We start from the raw sequence: 23505 nt of genomic DNA on the forward strand, positions 1-23505 counted from the left end.
ATGTAATAATATTCAATAATCGTGCAGCCACTGTCTCATTGGTGGAGTTGCTAATTGCCATTCTCTCATTGGTTGAACTGCTAACTGTGATGGACAGTCAGGATCAGTCTATTATCAGACAGTACTTCTTTGTTATTGCTGTAACTTGTCTTTTTCTCCTCAGGCCACATCCAATATCTGTCTACCATTATCAAGGACCAGAGGAAGTGGTTCAGGAAGAAATATGGAGTACGCTTCATGCTGGACATTTGCAGAACATTCTATGGGTAAATCAAAGGACTTCTTTTACATATTTCACTTTGTGGAAGAAACATTCTGTAACAGTTTTATTGTGGCTGGGGTTCTTGACTACAAGCACAAACATCATGAAATATGCTTGTTTGTGTTCCAATATCTCAACAGGAGCTCAGTGGAGGGTTTGACAGAGGATGATGTAAAAACCATCCGAGCCTCGCTCCTCGGGCTGGTGAAGTACTACGTGTCAAAGGGCATCAACCAGGAGGAGATGTCAGCCATCGTCAGTTACATCTGTGCACTGCATGACGAGTGTCAGGTGGGTAGGGGGCGCTGTTCTGAGTTTTGAGATGCAAAAGTGGTAAAAAGGGATGTTAAACAACTCATAACCCAAATAAATCAATGTTCATTGCAAGTATATATCTGTCCTTGGTGCTGAATCCTAGGTTATTGTTGGTTGGTGCTTTCCAAACACATACTTTATGAAATGAAAACACACAAACACACACACACACATATATATAGTGACTAAACCCTCCATCTCTACCCTACAACTTGCCACATAATGTAATACCAGTTACCATGGAGACAGATGTCTGGTTCGGGTCATTGACCTTTTTGTTTTAAGAAGAAGAAGAAACAGAGCAAAAGCAACATGTTTCCTTCTGTGAAGGTTAACATAACAAATGAAAATCTTTTTATGTTCCTCAGCTATGTGAGGTACTGGACATGCTAATCTCCCTGCTGGAGGGCCCAGGCAGGGACCAGCTGTACCTCCTGCTGTATGAACCCAAGGGAGCTGAGCTACTGTATGCCCTGCTGGTACAGGAACAGTACACAGACACGGTCAGGAAGAGAGTTTGTAAGGTGAGGACAACTACAGTACTTGTTAACCTTTAGCTCAATGAAGCAGCTGTGTGGATAGCAATTTTCTATTGGTTACAGGGTTAGGCAGCTGGGAGAAGGTTAAATGCTTTGGGATGTCAAGTTAGAGCACAGTAACTAAGTTACTAGTATATAGATTGGAAGATCAATGTGAAAACCTAGTCTAGTGGAAAATCTATGTATTGGTGTACACAGTTTCAGGGAATGAACGAGGACAGGTTTTCCTTTCTAGCCATCTGTTTTTGTTGTGTCATTGTGCTTAAGTTTCACATAAAAATGGGAAACACTGTAAGGTGAAGTGAGTGATTATATTTTATTTCTTCAGGTATTTTCTCAGCTGCTGAAGTTTGACAAAGTGTATGAGGCCAGTAAGCTCCGTCTGAGGCTGCTGAGACCGGATTACGAGGCATTTGCCGGGCTGACCATGTACATGAGAAATGTGGTGCTGTCCAGTGACGTGACAAGAAGTCTGTTGGATGTAGTGCTAGCAAATGGTAAGAAGTTGCACTTAAATTTCAAAATGCAAATTTTACTAGAATTCAAAGATTTCAGACATCTGCATTCAATCCTCGGCTTCCTGAATTCCCCCTTGCCGACCTCTAGCTCTTGCATGCTGCTCCTCACCAGATTCTTAAAAAAATGTTGTTCACCCCGTTTCCTGTTTCTGATCTTTTCACCTCCTGTCTTTCTTATATTGTAGAGTCTGTTGGTGGATACAACGCCATGCTGTCCATCTTCCAGCTGTTGCACAAGACAGATACAACCATCAAATTGGAGGCTGCAAGAGAGGTACTAGTTTATTTTTTATTTCTTTATTGGGATTTTCCACAAAGTGAAAGGGAAGGCAAAACAGGTGCATATGCACCTTTACAATAAAAGGTAAAAGGAAGTTTGCAGTTCAAACCATTCTGTAGCACAGTAGAAACAAATGAACAATCAAATTTTGCTCTTGTTTTGTCCACAGCTTCTCCAAGTGCTGTACACGAGAGCCAGTGCCCCTTCGATGTGTGCCAAGCAGATAGGTTGGCAAGAGACTCTTGTCAAATTTCTCATAAAAGACACCCTCGCTGACCCCACCCCACAAACACGTCCCCTAACCCTTGACCTCGACCCCTCATCCAAAACCTCCTCCGACTCCCCAACGAAAGAACTGGACTTCCTCCAACTTCCGGGGAACTCCAACGGAAACGGACTCCCCATAACTCCCACTGGGTCCCCCTGGAGGGAGGAAAGCTTCTTGCCAGAATCATTTCCGAGTTCCCCGCTACCTTCGCCTGTAGATGCATTCCCCTCGTCCATGAGTCACTTGTCTCTGAACGTATCTTCGACGAATTTATCATCAAGCACCAGTGGTATCAGTATATCCGACATGTCCAATGTGACGGGATATACCGCCACGGAGGACGATTCTAGCAACAACGGCACGGACAGACTCACCGACCAGTTTGACGATAGCGAAAACGCAAGCAGGTCTGAGAGTCAGTTTTCGTTGGACTTGTTGGAGTCGCCGAACGTGGAGGGCTGGTCGACCGGCGGGAATACGTCGTGCAATCAGAGTACGGCGAGTTTTGCGGACAGTGGTGTTACGTCGAGTGACACTAGCCAATGGACGATAGGCGTTCCTTCAAGTCCTAGTAGGGTTAGTGTGGCAGGTAGGTATTTGATGATTTTTTTTGTTTAATAAAAAATGCTTTACACTGTCAAATGTTCTAAATTTGCAAAAAAAGCTGAATGTTTGCAATGTACTCAAGTTAGATTTTGTGTTCCAAGGTTTTGTGGGCTGTGCGTGTTTACCCATGTACAAATACTAGTAGTGCCAACATATTTTTACATCTGACTTAGCACCAGGGCTTACAAAGTTTCTTGTGTCTTGCATATGTGTGAATAGTTCCAACTCAGTTGTTCTGACACAGTTTCTCATGTCTTGCAGACAGTGCCAACTCAGTTGTCCTGACAGAAGATGAGATGCAGGAGGAGTTGTGTGATGTTGTCCTGAATGCCATCTTCTCCATCCTGTGGAGAGGCATGGACGGATCGGACAACAAGGCTTGGAAGGTTGGACATGATCTTCAGTATATCTTTGCTTCTCACCAAGTGTACAGGGAAAAACTAATATAGTATATGCATGGCCATTTTTACTCCAGGGTGTGTGTGTTTTTACTTATAATTGAGTTGCACCACACAAATAAAATCTTTTGTTAATCTATCATTATTTTCTAACGTTTTGCTATCCAGGAGAAAGCCCAAGTGTTCACATGTCTGGACAAGTCTGCTGAGACCCATGAGTTAGTCCACCCTCCGTATGAACTGAAGAGACAACTACTGGAGCTGGGACTGCAGGCTTCTATATCAGACGTCAAGGAAGCTGGTAAGTCTAAATGAACATTATCAGTGCCTTACCAAATGGACCATTTGTCTCCTGAAATTGCTTGGTGATTCCTGCAGTTTTAGATTAGAATGTAGTCCCCCATGCCCACTGTACCCTTTGTTAGCCTTGTCCAGCTAGATATAGAGAGAGTTGATTGTCTCTGTAGTGTCTCCATCTTTGGTGTAATAAACATCACTTAAGTCTTCTGACAGGTTGTCAAGCAAAGTTAATCATTATAGCACCTTACTTCTTAATATTGCAATTGATGTTGGTGTTCCATGCATCCTTGGGGCATAGGTCATGCCTGGTGCATTCCATGCTTAGGAACAAATTTGTTCCGGATTGTACAGCTAATTGCTATGGTGTAGAGGTGGCAAGTTGGGCTAAGGTGGTCTTGTGGTTACGGTTTTTGGTGTGGTATTGAGTGACTTCCGTAGAATCTGAAGATTCTGGGTTCAAATCCCTGGCAATGTTTACCTTAGTCACTTTACACCTATTTTCTCACTGAACTGGAGTTAAAATGAGTACCTAGCCTCGGCTAGGGATGTCCTCCTGGTTTGGACGTAAAGCTGGAGGTCCTGTGTTTGAGGAGAGCCGTACCTCAAGTGTACCAAAATTCCTTTTTAGCAGGCTCAGGATCATGGTGGGGCCCAGGTCAGATGAGTCGTTCCAATACACGTCGCCTTAGAAAGAGGCTCTCGGGTAGGAAGATTTTTGCCTCCGTGGCATCTTACTGGTTCGGTGGTGGTGATGAGTGAAGGTTGAAATTTCTTGGTCCCAAGACAGGGTCACTAACCACTGGACTACTTGTATGCATGCTACGCAATGGTTATTAGGGTTGGGATCTAGATAGAATTGCTGCGGCTATGTTTTTTCCATCAACTCTGAGTTAGTTCCTCGTATATGTGGTGCAGGTGTTAGCTGCTTTCTTCTATTGTGCTCTTGTCAGTCTATATCTCAGTCAGTATGACTCTATTTGCTACTAGGCATTGTATTAGTTTTAGCATAGTCTAGTAGATGTGTTTTATTTTTCATATAAGTCTTATCCTTGTCTACATGGCAAGCCTATGAGGTAGGGTGGCACTGCCTGTGGTCAGATAGTGCCTTGTTGCATACTTAGTCTAGTATTAAGTGCTTTGTTCACTTGTTGTAATACATGTACATGTACATGTACCATACCATGATACTGTAGACTGATTAAGTACATGTGCATTTAGTATGCAATGGCCTACTGCTTTAAAAATCCTGCATCTTGAATCTAAGGTTTGAATCCTGGCCTATTTACTGTGAATTTTTAAACTTCCACTTTGGTTGTATTTTGCAGTTTTGCATGTATAATACATACTTTTTCCTACCTACAGGACCTGCCAGCTATTCCTACCTAGAGAACGCCATGGAGCTGATGAAGCTGGTTCAGGACTTCCTCATCAACCACAGTGAGAAGGGGGCAGACGCATGGAGTGAGAAGGTGGGTGGGCAAGGAATGAATGAATGAATGAATAAAGGAAGATTCTCGTTCAGCAATATTGTCTTCTTTTGATTTAATAGATATTGTTATGATACAGTATTTCTTTACTGAAATGAATGTAATAATGGTCCCAAAGTGGGCATCATATGTTTCCCTTTCCCTATCAATGTCGTTCTTTATGTATTGGTAAGGGAGTTTAGACTTCCTCAGCTTCCTGCCCCATGTGACCACCAATATTCCTGCTAGAATCCTTCCCATTCAACCTGTTTCCTCTGTCTGACCTTTTGATCCTCTACCACTCTGCCTGTCAATCTTCCTCCCTTGCGCATCCTACTCTGTCTGTGGAACTGTTTTCCCAGACTCCCAAACTCACAGCTCAACCACTTAAAACAAGACTTCCATACCTAGAAGTTACTAACTGTGTGTCTGTTCCAGATGGTAGAAGGAGTGATGGGTCTGTTGGACACCCTGGCTGTGTGGGAGCCCATCCCTGGGGACAGTGAGTGGGAAGACATGGCACAGATCGGCATCAGGCTTCTGCTGGGGTTTGCAGGGCAAGACAATAACGACGTATGTTCTTAATGTTGTAGATTTGCTACTCCCGCAGTTATAAAACAGCTGCTAGGGGGACCAAACCTATCCTGCTTTTTTACCAGACCAAGAGCTACACATATCTACCATTTAAAAAATTATGGACATGTCCTCAATATGAGATCAGACTTTTTGCTGCAGTACAAAAGAATGTAGCTACTGCAGCAGCAGAATACAGTGGACTACTACAAAAGAAAGCTGTTAGGCGGTCCATAATCGAACTTGACCTTCCTTTTGCCCACACCTGCCTACTTACCAAATATCATTCAACTCCTCAAGTAATTCTGTGTATGAACACACCTACACAAACAGTCATACAAAAGTAACCGGAAACATACCAACCTTTTTGGCAAAGGTAATAACGTATAACAACACATATATGTATACAAGCTAAATACTGGATGAAAGATGTTGAACCTTGTTTGAACGTGACTTGTCTTGTTATAGGTCTGTGCCACAGCCTCAGCCAAGCTGCACACACTGCTACATTCCCGCCCTCTGCACTCCACTGAGGAAGCCTGCTACATCCTGGGCTCTCTGGACCAGGCCATGATCAAGTCTATAGAAAGTGAGCCTTACACTCTTTTACAGGGTTTCCTCGTTCATAGAAGTGGACTACTCTTTGATCCTTTGTTTCTGACATATTCAGAACTATTGTCCAAGTCGCCATTATGCATTTGCTTTGCAAATGTTGTCTTTCTAGATGTTTATTTTTGTGATGACCTCTTCACCATGAAGTACTATAGAATTTTTTCAACCATGAACTTGAAACACAGATTACCAGACTGAGTAACATTTCCCCACCCCTGCCCCCCTCCCACAGACCACAGTGATGCGTACTCGTTCCTGATCCCGCTGGTGCGCGCCCTGCTGGACAAGTGTTACCAGGAGCTGGGCATGCAGCAGTACCTCCCACACCTCCCCGCCAGGGAGAACAGCCCCAGCTTCTTCGAGGACTTCCAGCAATATTCTCAGTCTAAGGAGTGGAGGAGCTTCATAGGAAAACAGGTACACCTGGAACAGGCTCTAGCCAGCCTGTTTTTCTGTGCATTACAGGAACTTTGTGGCATCTGACAGAAAAATTTCTAGACCAATCTGTCAACGTACAGACAGACAATAGTGACAAAAATCTTGGGTAAAAACATAAAAACGTCCAAAGGACCACCAACAATCACTTTCAGCCCCATGATTTGCCTCTCAAAATGTGGGAAATTGCATTTTTGAAGGCTTGAAAATCCAAAATTTGTCCCTAACCCCCCCCCCATAGTTTGCTAGAACTGTCCCCCAGTTTCGATTATGAACCTGGGCTGACTTGGAGAGATTGAAAATGAAACCTACAGTTAAACTTGAACTCATAAAAGGAAAAGGGAAAAAAGAATGGTTTAGGGTGTTTTGCCATTGAAAGACATTTAGTTGAAATGCTGTGTTGCTCTTGGAATTGTTCCGTAGGTGTTACCCAGAATGCAGCAGTACGAGGTGGACCACTACGGTGCCTTCGGAGCGAAGATGTTCCACTTCTGGAAGGCGTGTCACGATGGGATGATGATGAACATCCACAACAGGGACAGGGAGAGGGGAGAGAGCAAGCTCAGGTTTGAGGTGGGCCAACAGTCATTCATGTCAGGAGTATCGTATCCAGAACCATGCATATCTACTGCTATGTATGCCCGAATGGGTTAGGGTTAGGGATTATGCTCAAGCATGGTTCTTGATAATTTTTCATGTTTCATAGATTTGCTCCAGGCATGGTTCTGGATATGCCTGGACTATCCAGAACTATCTGCATCACTCTTCAAGCACTCAAAGGGATAACTTCAAGCTGCAGTTTCTTTGACTAATGCTAGGAACATGCAAAGATTTTGCTGCCTGTAATACAATGAATTGTTTTGGTTCCTTACAGAGACAAATCGTAGATGTGTACAACAGGAAGGCAGCAGAGGAACATGCCAGATACAGGGTTGTACTGAAGCGCCTCAGAAACCAACACTCTGCTGCTCTCGCCCAATGGAGAGCCAATAAGAGATTCTTTACAGGGGAACGTGGCCCTTGGACTGACAGGTTTGAGCTTTTCTGTATGTCAAACAGTCTTAAAGTCTGAAGCCCTTGCTCTGTGCAACAGTCTTGAATCTGAGTCAACCAATCAGCTGCTTTGCAATACAATCAATCAGCACCAGCTTGTTCTCAGCCAATCAGAAGCAGCTTGTCCTCAACCAATCAGCAGCTCTGGTCCTCAACCAATCAGCCGCTCTGGTCCTTATCCAATCAGCTGCTCTGATCCTTCACAATTCAGCAGCTATTTTCCTGCTCCAATCAGCAGGCCTTTCCTTCAACCATTAGCTGCTCAGCTCATCCAATCAGCAGCTCCGTTCCATAACCATTCAGCCCACTAATTCTGAACAGAATTAAAAGATTAATAAAATCACAAGTCAGAATGTTTTATTTTTGTCACTCACAGTTTGAAAAGATATTTACCATTTGGGTTACATTTCATGTGCTTTTCCTGAAGTTAAAAACTCAACTTTTACCCCAAAATCTGCCCATCATCAGACCACCCCTGGACCCTGCAGCTGACAAAAGGAGAGGTTCTAAACTGGGCTGGTGAGTAAAATAGAAACAGGACAAAAGCAGAACAAGTTGGAAAAATGTTTTGCTTTCCCTTGTATTTCATTGAGGGCAATGTTCCTTTCCAGAAGTTGGTTTGTACTGTTCATGATCACTAAAACTTGTAAAAGGACATATTAAAGATTTTTAATCTAACAATACTGACAATACATATGAAATTGTACATGGTATGCATCATATTTACTGTTACCAATGTGTTTTAGAGGATAACGTCTCACAGGAACCTGTTTTTCTTAACAGTTGGTAGATGTTGAAAATTGTCTTAGAACAACTGCTGTTGAGGTTCCAGAAATACAAAGCCATTCATAATAATACTGTAAATTGGTTGGTGTTCCATGTCACATTGTACATCATTTGTACATGTCTTAGACTTTGGCCATGCCTTGTTGTTTAGCCTCTAACTCTTTAGAGAAACAGCCATCTTTACCACATTTTACTCTGTGTCAAGTCAAAGCCATTAAAGGTAACATTTAACAAAATATCATGTTTTCCCAAGGAAACAATAGCTGAACACTTAATAGATCTAATAGCCATGGATGTGTATTTACACAGGAACCCAAACACCATGCATTGGAAGCTGTGTCCTCTGGAGAACTTCTCCCGAATGCGGCCCAAACTCATGCCAAACTACAACTTTGACTGTCACACTGAAGCCAGCATGCTCAGAGATAACCAAGGTAAGTCTTTTGAGGCTAAGGTCTTTTCATGGTAAGTGCAGTGGGATCTTTAACATGCTTGAGGTATGACTGTCCTCAAATGGACCACCAAAGTGGGACCACCAGCTTTACATCTCTCAAAGCTAGCTTAAGTGAAAAAATTGTATATAGGCCTGGGGTAAAATGCCTTTCACAAGGGCACAACATTAGGGGCCTGCTAGGGATTTGAACCCAGAACCTTCTAGATTTTATGTTAGCAAGCCTTAGCATACAATGTTCTCAGTTTGGATAGCTTTCCTATGAAAAATCAACCCTTTCTTCTGTCCATGTCTCTAGGTCTGTCAGTGTCCAGCCCAGGGAAGGACCCTCTACTGGCCGTGACTAAAGAGGCTCTGGTCCAGATCATGGAGGAGGACAAGCTGGGAGACGATGACTGGAACGAACTCAGCACTAACATGTCAGTTGGGAAGTTCTGATTGGTCCTTTTGGACAACTGAGTTACAGTTTCTGTGTTATGATTGGTCCTTTTGGACAACTGAGTTACAGTTTCTGTTTTGTGATTGGTCCTTTTGGACAACTGAGTTACAGTTCCTGTGTTATGATTGGTCCTTTTGGACAACTGAGTTACAGTTTCTGCATGTGTTGTGATTGGTCCTTTTGGACAACTGAGTTACAGTTTCTATCTTGTGATTGCTTCTTTTGGACAACTGAGTCACAGTCATATCCATAGCCATGTACATGTATAGATGACTAAGTCTTCTTAAAATCAAGTTGGCAAAACATCTTGTGTTTTCTTTTGTCTAGAACCCAGCCCAGTGAGGCCTCTCAGAAGGAGAAGCAGAAACTACAGGCAGAGTGCAGCCTGGTGACCATCATGAATGTTCTGGAGGGGAGACTAGAGATCACCAACTCACATGTTTACTTCTATGACTGCAGCCCCAACAAGGAGGAAGGTAGCACATGGGCTTCATTTTTTAGATGTTGAAGTCTTGATTTCATTTAGCATTGTGTATAAGAAAAATCTAATAAACATTTAGCAACTCTGACCATTCTGTTTCAATTTCAATTTATTGGAATTGCATGAAATTATGATCCTAGATGGGAATAGAAACCAGAACCCTTGGTTTCCTTCTGTTCCTAGGATTAGGACAGGACTTTAAGTGGTCGGTGTCTCAGCTCCGAGAAGTGCATCTGAGGAGATACAACCTGAGGAGGTCAGCTATCGAGCTGTTCCTAGTGGACCAAACCAACTACTTCTTAAACTTTGTAGACAACAAGGTTTGTATGTCTCTGTTTGTCTTCATATTGATGCTATCAATTGCTAGAGATACAAAACTGCAATGCATGTTTGTTTCACATAACTAGCAGTCCACCTTAAGCTTTACACATCAGTTTTGTATAGTAAGCTGTGTAAGACCTGAATCTAAGGCTTGAACCACTCACACCAAGAAGGTCCTTTACTCTTTTTGATAAGTTTGGTAGGATCTTTCATGTTCTCAAAGTGTGGTTCTCCTCAAGGCTTTACATCCCATCCAAGAGGATTTCTCTAACCAAAGCTTGGTACTACTTACATGTACATGTATTTCGAGTTGAGTGAGTAGGTGCTTTAATCATTGCTACAACCAAACAAACATTGACTTGCTATGTTTCTAGCTGCGGAACAAAGTGTACAGCCGTATCCTGAGTTTACGTCCTCCCAACCTGCGGTACTACGGCTCCAGATCACCTGCAGACCTGCTGAGAGCCTCCGGACTGGTGCAGGTAAAACTGTTAACGAGTTACTGTAAACTGTCAAACATTTGCATGTGTTTCATGTGTGCAGTTTTTGCAGTGAGGTCTCATCTTGTCTGTTTCAATCTGTGACAATCAAGTCTCCACAAATGTAAAATGATTTACAGTACAAATTTATCTAGGTTCCTGAGAACCAAATTGAACCATTTCTCCACGTATCTTTGCCTCAAAAAGTCAAAAGATTTTGTTGTACTCAGAGATTTTGGCAAAGCCTCAGGAGCGGAGCCGGATGATGGTTTATATTTGGTTCCTTTTTTACAGAAATGGGTTCAGCGGGAGATGTCCAACTTTGACTACCTGATGCAGCTGAACACCATCGCAGGCCGCACGTACAATGACTTGAGCCAGTATCCCGTGTTTCCCTGGGTCCTGTGTGACTACACCTGTGAAACCCTCGACTTTGACGACCCCAAGGTCTTCCGCGACCTTTCCAAGCCCATCGGGGTCATCAACCCGAAGAATGAGAGAGAGGTGCGGGAGAAGTATGAGAATTTTGAGGACCCGTCGGGCACCATCGCGAAGTTTCACTACGGAACGCACTACTCTAACGCTGCAGGGGTGATGCATTATTTACTGAGAATGGAGCCCTTCACTACACTACATATCCAGCTACAGAGTGGAAGGTGAGCTTTAGTATTTACTGTAAAAAGCATTGAATTCCTCATTACTTGACAAAGACTGGAGCTTAACAGTTGAAAATTTGAAATTGGGTAAGTCATATCTCATTTTTGTATGATTGTTAAAATAGTTTTGAACTTGAAACATCTGACAGTTTTCAAAACCTATCCAGTTGCTTGAGCAACAATTTCCTTGTACAGTTTGAATATGTTTCAGTCTAAGCATCACACATTAAGCAAATTCCAAAGCTTGAAAAGAACTGCTATCCCCCCAGGTTTGACTGTGCTGACAGACAGTTCCACTCCATCCCCTCCACCTGGCAGTCATTAATGGACAGTCCCAATGACGTCAAGGAGGTCATTCCTGAGTTCTTCTACCTTCCAGAGTTCCTGGAAAACAGCAATGGTTCGTGGTCCAAAATTTTTTACATACAACCAAGTCTTTCTTTACAGTCCCAGAGCAGTAGTGCAGAAAACCTTGTGTTAGAATACAGAAAGGCAAAATAATTTGCAATTTTATGTGTGTTTTTTTGCCTTTCTACCTTTTTTGACAGTGGTGTATGGGGCTGTAGGATTAACACAAGTGATGACTGACAAATGACTGAGGAATAGGGTTTAGGAAAGATTCTTAATGTACATCTGTTGTTTCTTTCACCCTAGGGTTTAATCTAGGGAAACTGCAGGGATGTAAGACAGCAGTAAACAACGTTCTCCTCCCCAAGTGGGCCGACTCTCCTGAAGACTTCATCATCAAGCACAGGAAGGCACTGGTCAGTCCAACATTGAGTAGGAATCAATATGTTGAATTTGAAACTTGATAATTAAGGTACATAAAGTTTGTGGTTTGAAGTGTGCATGTGCAATGTGATGCGTTGTTGGTAATGTGTCAAAAGTTTAAGGTCCCCTTCCATTCTTGGTGAGGTTATCATAATTGACCTCCCAATTATGTTGAGTTTTTCTTTCTAGATTAGATTCCTTAGCCTCTCCCTTGTCTTTTTTCATATTTGCTGAGAAAAGTCTGTTCCTACATCATGTACTTGCAGGAGTCGGAGCATGTGTCTGCCCACCTCCATGAGTGGATTGACCTGATCTTTGGGTACAAACAGAAGGGACCAGCTGCAGAGGAGGCTCTGAATGTGTTCTACTACTGCACATACGAAGGTAAGTCATTAGTGATTGTTACTGATCCACAGTAACACAGTAAATCTTTAAAGAATAACTGAGACCTGGTACATGTATATAGTGATCAGCCCATCCAGCTCTGTCTTGCTACATAATGTAACCCAACACCACAGGGCTACAGCACCAGTTACCACGGTGACAGGTGTCTGGTTAAATGACACAAAATCAACTTTGGGTCATGAAATCATATTTGACTCCACTGATCATCAGAGCTTATAGAGTTTAGAAAAATCTACCGTAGTAAAGGCAGAATGTACCTAAGGTTTGTGCCGACTTTTATAGAGTTTTGTGATCAATTTTCCAGGAGCTGTAGACTTAGATGCCATCACCAACCCTACAGAGAGGGCAGCTGTGGAGGGCATGATCAACAACTTTGGACAAACACCATGTCAGCTATTGAAGGTGGGTGGGCTGTTTCAAACAACAAGAGGGTGGATTTGGCTACCACAGATTGACCTTTAGGTTAAGTTGGAAGGAAGTGATGGCTGGCAGTCTGGAAGGAAGTGATGGCTCCATCCACTAAATTAACCGTGTTTGCTTGTCACAACAAGTTTTCAGTCCTACTATAGTATAGATATAGTCCTGTCTTCTTGTATAGATTTGCTGAAAGACACAACTGATTGAAGACTTAAGTTTCAAATGAATGAATGTTCTTTCATCCACTTAAGGAACCCCATCCCAGGAGGATGACATTTCAGGAAGCTGAGAAGCACAAAGCCTCCAAGTCTCAACACCTGACACTTAACGTCTTCGACTACCTCTCACAACTCAAGGCATTCTTTGTGGAGGTAAGACACAAGATACAATAACTTCATTAAAGATTGTGGCATTGCCCCTGAATTTAAAATCCAAAGTACAATGATTGACAGTTGATGAAAACATTCATGAAAGAGATATTTTTCAGTGTTGATTAGATGTTGTGTTAGTCGGCACAATATAGGTAGCATATCATTAAAATTATAGTAATCATTCATGGTTTTATTTTCATGTAGGAGGGAAAAGGTGGTTTGAACAGACTGTGTTTTTTAAATTCACAGTTGAAACAATTCTGATGGACTGGTATGGATTTATTAAGTATCATGCATCAAGACAGATGAAAATATAATATGATGATGCGTCATTGATTGTTGTTGTTTACTCCCAAATCAGGTATCCAATGACAACGACCCCCTTGTACACATCTCGGTCCCCAGAAGTCAGGCCAGGTCCTTTATACACCACGGCATGCCAGACGCCATGGTAAGTCACATACATTCCTTTTTGGCGACACCTTAGGAGCGGAGGCATTTTCTCTCTGTTCACAACTTTAATGGAAATGTTAGAAACAAGAAACAAACTCTTTTTATTGTGCTTTTCAAGGCTAGGATTATTTTATCTTTGCTGTAATTTCTTTATAGATGCAAGTTTGCTTTTCACTGTACACATAGCTTTCTGTCTATTCCTATTTCTGATGCTGTATGATAAAGGTTTATTGTGTGGATATAAGTTCTGAAACTTTTTTTGCCTTCTGATGGTGCCTGTAGGGGTTTGTGTATGAAGGCCTGTCAGAAGATATGGTAAGAACGTCTTCTGTAGAAACAGGCACAACTTAAAAGCATGTTTCCAGTCCTGTTTCTTCCTGTTATAGTTTTCACATGCAGTTCATGTACTGACTTGAATGTCTACATGTATGTGATTGAAATTTGTTGCAATTTGTTGTTGACTAAACTGACAAAATTAGTCCGTGTCTGCCAGTTTTTGTTTGAAGTCTGCCAATTTCATGTTGTTCCATCCTCTTCTAGCCTGAGTGGTCTGATAGCTAGCTTATATAATTGTCACAGACTGTTTTTTTTTTTGTACTGTCACAACTAACATCTTGTCTGCCATTTTTTTCATCCATGATTTGAATACCAATACATGTGTATAATGGTAGTTTGCGTTGCCTGCTATTCAAAATCATAGTCTATAATAAATAAATATAATTGTTTAGTAACTACATGTTTTTTTTCAAACGAATGTGCTGTAATATTTTCTTTTCTTTAGGTGACCATTTCAGAACGAGGAGTTGTTGGTATCCATGGCTGGCTGCCTTACGACAAAAACATCTCCAACTACTTCACGTTTGAAAAGGACCCAACGATTTCTCACAGGTGTGAAGAATTAGGAATACTTAATGTCAAAGTAACACCAATAGTCCTGTCTATCACAGTTCAACCAATGAGAGAAAAGCAATTAGTGGTTTGACCAATGAGAGAGTGACTGCATGTCTGTGAAGTATTTGCTTTTGTCTGTTTTTTTGCATTTTGTATGTTATGACAGGGGTCTCAGTTATGAGATTGGTTGAATTTTTGATAATTTTTATGTCAGAGTTTAGTATAGAATGGACTCTATATATTGTTTGTTTTGCAGTAATTGTTTTGGAATCTCTTCAAATTTTTGTATTCATTACAGAAGTAGAAGATGCACAGCAGGACCTTTCTCACCGGGCCACCCTATAACCTCTGACCTCTTCGTGGTATCCCATGATGCCAAGCTGCTGTTCAGTGGAGGACACTGGGACAACAGTCTGAGGGTCATGACCTTGGCCAAGAGCAAGTTCACAGCCAGAGTCACCAGACATAACGGTGGGTGATTCCCTCTTTGAATGATTTTGACTGGGCTTAAAATTCACAAACTTCAGTTTATGGGAATGGCATAAAAACCTTCAAGTTGTTGTTTGGGGGTCTGTAAGACGATTCTAAAGATTGGACAAGATTTTATCACTCTCGTTCAATGCAGGTTTTTCTCCCATATGAATTTTACTGAAAAATTTATGCAAACCAGACCTATATTTTATATTTTCCCCATTGTTGGCATGCTTTATACCTGAATGCAGATTCTACTCTTAGACTATTATCATGACATAAAGTTTAAAAAAAAACTTTTTGTTGGAATAGTTGCTGTTGTAAGTCAGACTATAGTATATGGGTTTCTTGTTGGGAGAATGTTTTATGATTTTTATTGGATTTGTTTCGTCAGATATTGTGACATGCCTGGCCCTGGACAACTGTGGAAACCACCTGATCTCCGGTTCCAGGGACACCACATGTATGATATGGCAGATTATGCACCAGGTAAGGCAAAAAGGTTACACTGATATCAATATGTATAGCTAGTAATTTTGTAAGATACTATGAATGTTACTCGCTACTTTTTATAAAATCTTACATGTACTCAAGTGTCAGCTGTAACTTAAAACTTACATGCTGAGCAACTGCATTGCAACTAAAATCAGATTTGTGTAACCCTTGAATTCATAATTTCATGTAGTATATAGTAGAAATTAGTAAAAATACCTTACACAAGATTTTGATCTAAAGTATGGTCTTCATTGCCCCAGAATAAGATAAACCAACAGAGTCTGGCAGGGAAATCTGTCAAAGGTGGAGCCATGAAAGTGAGTTGGCAGCCATGTTGGTGTAGGTCTGAATTTAGGGAGAACAAGGTGGATTAGCATTGCCATGGCAACAAAGCTTAGATTAGGCTTAGTCTTGTACATGTGCAAGCTTGGAGAGCTACTGCCATATTTACATAAGATACAGGCTGTAGGCTGGACGTTAGTTAAGGTAGGCAGACAACTTTTGGGTAGTTGGCTACTGTAAAGGTGTTCTTGAAATAAGGTGCTACATGTATAAGGCTATAATCTTATCTCAATTTTTTTTCTTCCATGTTCAGAAAATACAGAAAAAAATACAAAAAATTATTCACCTTATTTCCTATGTCTGGCCTTTTGACCTCTCACTTTGTCAATCTTCCTCACCCATGTGCTGTCAACCAACACTCAATTTCACCCTTATATTCAGTGTCTGGCCTTTTTACTTCCTGTTAGTCTTCTCCCTACCCATGTGCTGTGAACAGTCCAGACAAACAGACTCACAAACCCACAGCTCAGCCAAACAAAATAAAACCCCAGAAGCAATGAAGAACAGGTGGTTTGAGTGACACTTTTTTTGCCCCCACAGAATGGAGTGTCGCAGGGTATATCCGGGAAGCCCCTCCATGTGCTGTACGGCCATGATGATGAGGTGACAGCTGTTGGGATCACTATAGAACTGGACATGGCTGTGTCAGCTTCTAAGGTACAGTTCAACATGTGGCTTAAAACACACAGGAAGTGTCACAATTACCAAAGCGCGACTGAAAGCGCTCCGATCATAACTGGAAAGGTTTCAATATACAATGTCATGTAGCTGAGAAGTTTGTTGTACAGTTGAAAATTTGGGTAAGTCCAATTTTTTGTGTTGAAAATTACAGTTTAAGCCTCCTATACAATGACATCTACCAACACAGATGACTTTCAAGATAAGATTGCAGTAACATATTATGTGTTTGCTTCCCCAGGATGGCACCTGTAACATGTACACAGTTAGGAAGGGGCACTACATGCGGACCCTGCGCCCCCCCTGTACCCACCCCTCCAGACTCACCCTGCCCAGACTCGCCCTGTCTGAGGAGGGCCACATCGTCCTGTACGCCAAGGAACAGCTGGGCAGGGTCACCAATGAGGTAAGGGGCATGTCTATCACAATTAGCAGTTCAACCAATGAGAGAATAGCAGTTAGCATTTTGACCAATGAGATTGTGACTGCATATTGGGCAGGGTGACCAATTTCAAGTAGGTAAGGGGGATGTCCTGACCGTCTATCATAATTAGCAGTTCAACCAATTATAGACAAGTAATGAGTGGTTCAACCAATGAAAGCTTAGCAATTACTGGTTCAATCATTGAGAGAGTGGCTGCATACTGGGCAGGATCACCAATGAGGTAAGGGGAATATCCTGACTGTCTGTCATAATTAGCAGTTCAACCAATGAGAGACTGGCAATTTAGTGGTTCAACCAATGAAAGTGGCTCCATACAAGGCAGGGTCAACTGAATAGATTGATCCTGATGGCCCATCAAAATTAGCACTTCAACCAATAAGAGAAGAGCACTTAGCAATTAGCATGTTGTCCAATGAGAGAATATCTATATCAAGTATTAGCATTCTTCTGAATCTTGGTGTTTAACAGTATTTCTATCCCTGTTTTCCTGTATTTCCCAGAGCACCCATTCCATGCACCTGTACTCCATCAACGGGAAGTTACTGTCTTCTGAGAGTCTGTCAGACCCTCTGGTAGACATGGCCACCTCCATGGACTATGTGGTGACAGGGGACCAGAAAGGAGTACTCACTGTTAGAGAGATGTCCAGGTAATATCAGTGATTCAGGCACTTGGTTAAAGAACCTTGATACATTTTTGTGTGAAATGGAAGGTATTGTGTGTCTGTTTGCCTGCCAGTGTGTGTCTGCATTGTGTATTTTTCACATGCTGGTCACATTTACTGTAATGACAGAAAGTAAAGGTACATGTAAGAGGTGCTGGAATTAGTAATTTATTAACCTTGTATGACACCTGAAAGACATTTCATGTCAATGAAACCCATTCTAGTAGGGGTGACTATTTTTTAGCAGTATATGACTTGACTTTGAATTATGTTCAGCATAGTAACAGAAAGTGATCATTAGACATGAAATGTTATTCAAAACCGTATTTGCATATTAGTGAACTATAGAAAACTGTAAACATTGATAGATGAGGTATGTAGGTACATGTTTCATGTAGCATGACAAACGTGTAATGCTCCCCCTTGTTACCAGCCTGAGGAAGTTGACCAGCATGCCCCTGCACAAGCAGATCTCCTGCATCTTCATCACCCCCGGCAACAGCCACATCATGGCGGGGCTGGAGGACGGCAAGCTCATCATCATCGGCGTGGCACGGCCGGCCGAGGTCCGACAAACCGCGGGGATTCTCAAGAGCATGATCCAAACCCCATCCAGTATCAAAATGTCATAATTGTGAATTTGGAACCCAAATTTTAACCCTTACACTACCACAATCCATTTACATTATATAAAGCCTAGCAAATTTTTGAGGGTTAACAAATGTAAAAGAAAGAGATACTCAAAAGTATGATCCAAACTCCTGCCAGTATCAAAATGTCCTACTAGTGATTTTGGAACCCGAATTTTAACCCTTACACTACCACAATCCATTTACATTGTATAAAGCCTAGCAAATTTTTGAGGGTTAACAAATGTAAAAGAAAGAGATACCTAAAAGCATGATCCAAACTCCTGCCATTTTCAAAATGTCATAATTGTGAATTTCGAACTCAAATTTTAAGCCCTTCACTGCCACAATCCATTTGCATGACATTGTAGAAAGCCTAGGGACTTTTTAGTAAAGTAAAAGAATGGGATACTGAAAAGTATGGCCCAAACTCCAGCCAGTATCAAAATGTCCTAACAGTGAATTTGGAATCCGAATTTTAAGCCATACACTACGACAATCCATTTATAAATCCTACATGTACTTCCCTAACCACCTGTTGCTTTTCAAGGGTTAACAGAAGTAAAGGGATACTGAAAAGCATGATCCAAACTCTATCCATCAAAATGTATTGCAATGAAGTTACAACTAGAGCCAGTTTCCAAAACCTTAACCCTTCCACTACCACAATCCATTTATAAAGTCTAGCTAGTTCCCTAAACAGCTGTGGGTGGGGAGGGGGGTCTTTGGGAGGGGTTAAGGGAAGTAACGAACAAAACAGTACTGCAGTTTTGTCAGGGTTTTCCCCTTAACCCAGCTGCCTAACCCTGTAACTGATTGGTAGTCAAATGGCTACCTCAGTATGCTAAAGGTTATTGACATCCTTATTGACAACATTTACATCTGTGTATAGACTTAACCATTAGCTTGCCAAGGGTGCCCTGATGTACCAAATTGGTGACGATGCATTGTAGATTGAAATGTGTATGCCCAAAGGCAAAAAAAATCATTCAGGACTTAAGCTATTAGCATGACTTTGCAATGGAAATTTGTTCATACAACACTAGCTTTTCCTAAATGAATGTAGGGAGAGCTTTTCTAGTGAAATCCTACATTTGGTGCCATGAGGTGGAATATTTGCTCTTAATTTTGCCTTTCTAATTTGAAGGAAAAGTTCTGAAAGTGGAACTTAAAACAATGTATATAAAGTTATAATTTATAGAAAAAGCAATTGTGTGAAACCTTGAATACCGTAATGACAATCACGTGTAAAAAGTTTTATCTAAAATTTAAGGTGAAAGCTTTAGATAGCAAAAAAATGTTGAAGAAATAATTTGAAAACATTAAATGGAAATACATGTACATGTACAGTAGCTAGGCACTCCGTATATAAGTCTAATAATACAAAGCAAAAGTAAACGGAAGATAATAGTTTATTAATTGCTGCTTTGCTAGAAGGATGTACTTACTGTAAAAAGAGTATTTGTTACCTGAAGAATTATCTTAACAGTCAAAAACAATTCTTACACAGTAACTTTTGACTTTGAGTTTTCTTCGGCATCTAAGAATTTTATTAAAAAAGGAAGTAAAAATAATTGGGGCGACAATCACATTTGACAGAAAATTCTTCACCCATATTTAGATGCAATGTGCAATTATCATAATATAGTGCATAATATGTTCACCATGGCAGTGTTGTGAAATAAGCCACACGATCATAATGATATAACCTAAGATATTCTGGGCTAAATTTCTGGCCATTGTTTACAATAATTTGTATACACAAAGCTAAGAGATTTAGATAGGATGTACAGTGTTTGGCATATAATTTTGGCAGATGTATAAGTTGAATTTTGCCTTCTTGCCTTAAAAGTTTATAATCACAGACACGTATGTTTAACTAAAGTTAGGAAAAAATCATACCTAAAAATCCTTTTGATGTTTAGAATTTATAAAGGTGACAGTCTTTGCAATTCCTTCCAGGATGGTAGAAAAACTATCTTAAAAATTTTGGTATTATGTCAGTTGTGACCTGGCCATGACAGATTAAGTAAGCAAAATCAATTCAAAAGAATTCTACATAGTGTAATAATGAGCACCTGTGTATACATCACTATTCATGCAGTAAAAGTATTAGCATGAGTAAGCTGGGTTTGTTTTCTTCCACACTTTGTCTTTTCATGTTGATTACAGTATGTTCTATCCAGCGATTTAAGTAGGTTGCACCTGCCCAGCCATATATACAATATGTAAGAATGAGATTTCAGGTCCCTGTCAGGTCTTCCTTGTAATCTACAGTTTTTAGGAAAGCCGCTAGGGGATTGTGCTATCCTGCAATTCTTTTTAAGCACAGGCTTTAGATAAAATTTGACTGCATCTTTCAACCTACAACTTAATCATCAGAGTCTTTAATCTTCTAGTCATCTTATTCACAAAAAAGGCTTTGTTGACATAGCCTATTTTGTGAAAGATTGTCTTTAAAACTTCTTCAGTGCTTTTTCCTTCTCGGTGGGTGGGATGCCCCTCCTTTCCATGGCCTCCTCCAGCCTTGAGGAGGCTTCGGCTTGCCCGTTGAAATATGCCACGCGTAGAGGAGTGTTGCCTTCGCTGTCTTCTGCCCGTAGGTCAGCCTGGCCATCAATGAGGACGTTGATGACGTCGACGTGGCCATACATAGCCGCCAGATGAAGAGCGGTTAAGCCGTGTGCGTTGCCGTCGTTGATCCATGCATGCTTTTGCAGTAAGATGCGTACAATGTCGCGATGGCCGTTCTTTGATGCAGCGTGCAGTGTCGTCTCATCTTGTACCCGCGCGGTGTCCGCAGCCTTGTATTTCTTCAGGATGTAGTCAGTCACCTTTTTACTTGGTCCCGCTGTCCCTTCGCCGTACTTTAGGATCTTCCCAAACTCGTTGACAGTGAAGGATCCACCTTGCACACGTTTTAGAAACAGGCCTGTCTTCCAAGCGTCGACGAGAACATAGCACCACATTTGCCTCCGTCCGCCGTGTGGTAACTCTTCCTTTCCACGCACGAGATACACCCGCTCCTGGTCGCTAGTGAGGTTTCTGGTACAAAGCAGTGCATTTAGAATTTCGTTGTTGACATGGCGGGAGCAAAGTGTCTTAGCAGCGCGGAAGTTTCCAAAGAGCGACGCGTAGTGCAAGGGAGTGTCCCCGTACTTCGTCTCCTTCATCCTGTCTGCATCTTTGTCCAGAAGGAACTTGACCACTTCTGGGGAAGCCAGCTTTGCCGCGACGTGGAGCGCGGTTTCGCCTTCGTCTTTGGAGCTGTGGTTCACATCTGCTCCGCAGTGAAACAGGTATTTCACCACGTCTAGATGGTCGTACTGACAGGCCAGGAACAGAGGTGTGGATCCGGCTTTGCTCGCTTGATTGACATTCGCAGATCCTTCAGCGACCAGCTTCTCCACCGCCCCGATGTTGCCGGCTGCCGCGGCGAAATGAAGCGGGTTCAGCCCCTTTAAGGGCTCCTTACCGTCAACCTCAGCGGGGTTATGGCTTATCAGTCGATGGATACGAGCGTCGTTCCCTTCTCTCGCAGCTTGGTGAAGTGGACGCAGGCCATTCTCAAGTTTGTCATTGAAGTCCAGCTGCTCAAGGATTTTTACCAAGCATTTCTCCTCTGCGATTTCCCTGGCGGTCTTTCCGACGAAGTCTTGGGCGTTGTTGGTGTTGGCAACTTCCTGGGTTGAGATGTCGGACCAGTCGAAGTATAGAATGGCGGCCACGGTGTACCTGTTGTTGTAGTACACGGCTTGGTGAAGCAGGGTGAATCCATCTTCGTTTTTGGCCTGGAAATCGCACGATTTCAGTAAATGTCCTCCGGGGAACCCGCCGGTTCGGATGATTTCGAAGGCTTGTTCAGTTGCGGCAGACTTATCTGTATTAAACATTAGTATAAAATAAACTTGGGTCAGTTTGATCTCATAAAGAACTATACATTTTCCACAAAACAATATTCCATTCTAGGGACTAAATATTTCGCTAGTAGGGCTAGGGGTCATCTTTAAACATAAAATGGAATGGCAATGTCAATATTACGATCATTCCCCCAACATCTACTTGGAGATAATAGATCACCTACCTGCGTCAGCGTAGTAATGGTTATGCACGTGCATGATGTTCCTATCTCCAATCTGCGCAGCTGTTCCCTCGACGATTTGGAGTCTTTCTGGAACGGGTGCTAAAAGAAAACGTTGACCATTACTTTTAATCCCAAAGTGGCTATGATAATACATAGGGAGTAGAGCTCTTTCAACATACTTAGCAAATACACATGTAGTATAATTCTTTATTTGTGAAGAACGTTCAATAAAATGTAACAAGTGAAAGAAGTTGAATCTTATGCAAATCTTTAAATATCTGTAGTCCAAGCTCACCCTCCAGAGTTGGTGTGACAAAGCGCCACATTGCGGCTGCTACGCCCAGCACAGCAAGGAGCATAACCAACACTAGTACTATGGGCATGGAAACCTGTAGAATGACCGGCACCATCCTGATGTACCTGTGAAGCAAGCAATATCGAACAATAAATAGGACATTTCAAACCTTGGGGAAGTATTTAGCGTTTCTGTGAATTCGTTGGCAGAAATTAAACAAAGTGATGGTCTCTCTGGCGTACTTTCAACAGGCCTAGCCTAGTACAGAAATCTTCCATTTTTACACTGTCACCATAGCAACGCCCTGCTGTTCCACCCCGTCCAGCCAGGCCAACTGTTGGGACCTAACTTCCTGTGTGTGACCCATTGGAGTCTGTTTTTAGAGTATTCCCCCCAACCACGTGCTATCACTCAACTGTACGGGCACAAGCAAATACATACACAAACACCCAAAACAGGAAATAATGTATATAAGTTCAAACAACACTCATATCCAATGCGCGTCAGACGCGCAATGGTTAATGTATACACGTGTACAAACATAAGTGGACCAAACATATTCCTAAGTAAACAATATTGCATAACTCCATTGAACTTGGTACTTCGACTTCAAGAACACAATTTCCCCCAAAACAAGGTTCTCTGCATACTGTACTGGGTTCTGTTCTATATGGGGCAAAAGTCACCAAGGTGCAATGACGAATGCCATGATTGTCAACCTGCCCCTTTGAGTATGCATTCGACCTCGTCTTCAGTAGGAATTGTAAAAGATAAGATTCTATAACCAACTAACATACGCACCTGACTAGTACTGTTCTCAAAATAAGCGTGAAACTCTACAGTTTTCTGTTCCAAG

The 23505-nt window shown here is 41.8% G+C and overlaps 2 protein-coding genes across 2 annotated transcripts in view; one reads left to right on the plus strand and one right to left on the minus strand.

Moving 5' to 3' along the window:
• LOC109479009 (neurobeachin-like protein 1) overlaps positions 1-19465 on the plus strand; it is a 34100-nt gene extending 14635 nt beyond the window's left edge. Inside the window, exons 28-61 of the mRNA XM_019780853.1 lie at positions 164-266; positions 403-553; positions 946-1101; positions 1445-1613; positions 1820-1908; positions 2084-2771; positions 3050-3174; positions 3355-3487; positions 4849-4955; positions 5391-5525; positions 5994-6114; positions 6370-6554; positions 6996-7145; positions 7447-7604; positions 8094-8144; positions 8721-8845; positions 9161-9281; positions 9629-9777; positions 9966-10102; positions 10478-10585; positions 10877-11238; positions 11508-11638; positions 11893-12002; positions 12276-12393; positions 12719-12816; positions 13083-13202; positions 13564-13653; positions 14437-14543; positions 14845-15017; positions 15412-15506; positions 16395-16511; positions 16774-16938; positions 17478-17626; positions 18075-19465. Coding sequence (XP_019636412.1) covers positions 164-266; positions 403-553; positions 946-1101; positions 1445-1613; positions 1820-1908; positions 2084-2771; positions 3050-3174; positions 3355-3487; positions 4849-4955; positions 5391-5525; positions 5994-6114; positions 6370-6554; positions 6996-7145; positions 7447-7604; positions 8094-8144; positions 8721-8845; positions 9161-9281; positions 9629-9777; positions 9966-10102; positions 10478-10585; positions 10877-11238; positions 11508-11638; positions 11893-12002; positions 12276-12393; positions 12719-12816; positions 13083-13202; positions 13564-13653; positions 14437-14543; positions 14845-15017; positions 15412-15506; positions 16395-16511; positions 16774-16938; positions 17478-17626; positions 18075-18273 — 5195 coding nt within the window. The 3' untranslated portion in view covers positions 18274-19465. The remainder of the gene's footprint in view (positions 1-163; positions 267-402; positions 554-945; positions 1102-1444; positions 1614-1819; positions 1909-2083; positions 2772-3049; positions 3175-3354; positions 3488-4848; positions 4956-5390; positions 5526-5993; positions 6115-6369; positions 6555-6995; positions 7146-7446; positions 7605-8093; positions 8145-8720; positions 8846-9160; positions 9282-9628; positions 9778-9965; positions 10103-10477; positions 10586-10876; positions 11239-11507; positions 11639-11892; positions 12003-12275; positions 12394-12718; positions 12817-13082; positions 13203-13563; positions 13654-14436; positions 14544-14844; positions 15018-15411; positions 15507-16394; positions 16512-16773; positions 16939-17477; positions 17627-18074) is intronic.
• Positions 19466-20726: 1261 nt separating this feature from the next.
• Positions 20727-22680, minus strand: LOC109478898 (tankyrase-2-like). Its single transcript, XM_019780708.1, has 3 exons — positions 22650-22680; positions 22355-22453; positions 20727-22150 (listed from the first exon to the last, which is right to left on the minus strand). The coding sequence occupies exons 1-3, from the start codon at positions 22678-22680 to the stop codon at positions 20727-20729; spliced, it is 1554 nt and encodes a 517-aa protein (XP_019636267.1).
• Between the last annotated feature and the right edge of the window lie 825 nt (positions 22681-23505).

Source organism: Branchiostoma belcheri, unplaced genomic scaffold (assembly GCF_001625305.1).
Source record: "Branchiostoma belcheri isolate BF01 breed outbred unplaced genomic scaffold, Haploidv18h27 scaffold46, whole genome shotgun sequence".
NCBI lineage: Eukaryota > Metazoa > Chordata > Leptocardii > Amphioxiformes > Branchiostomatidae > Branchiostoma > Branchiostoma belcheri.

What these genes read in the sequence shown, in the direction of transcription:
- LOC109478898 (XM_019780708.1), bottom strand. Translation starts at nt 22,680, where the DNA reads ATGTGGCGCTTTGTCACACCAACTCTGGAGG. An exon ending in TGTCACACCAACTCTGGAGG is followed by an intron (nt 22,454 to 22,649) that starts GTGAGCTTGGAC and finishes GTTTTCTTTTAG; the next exon opens with CACCCGTTCCAGAAAGACTC. An exon ending in CCATTACTACGCTGACGCAG is followed by an intron (nt 22,151 to 22,354) that starts GTAGGTGATCTA and finishes TGTTTAATACAG; the next exon opens with ATAAGTCTGCCGCAACTGAA.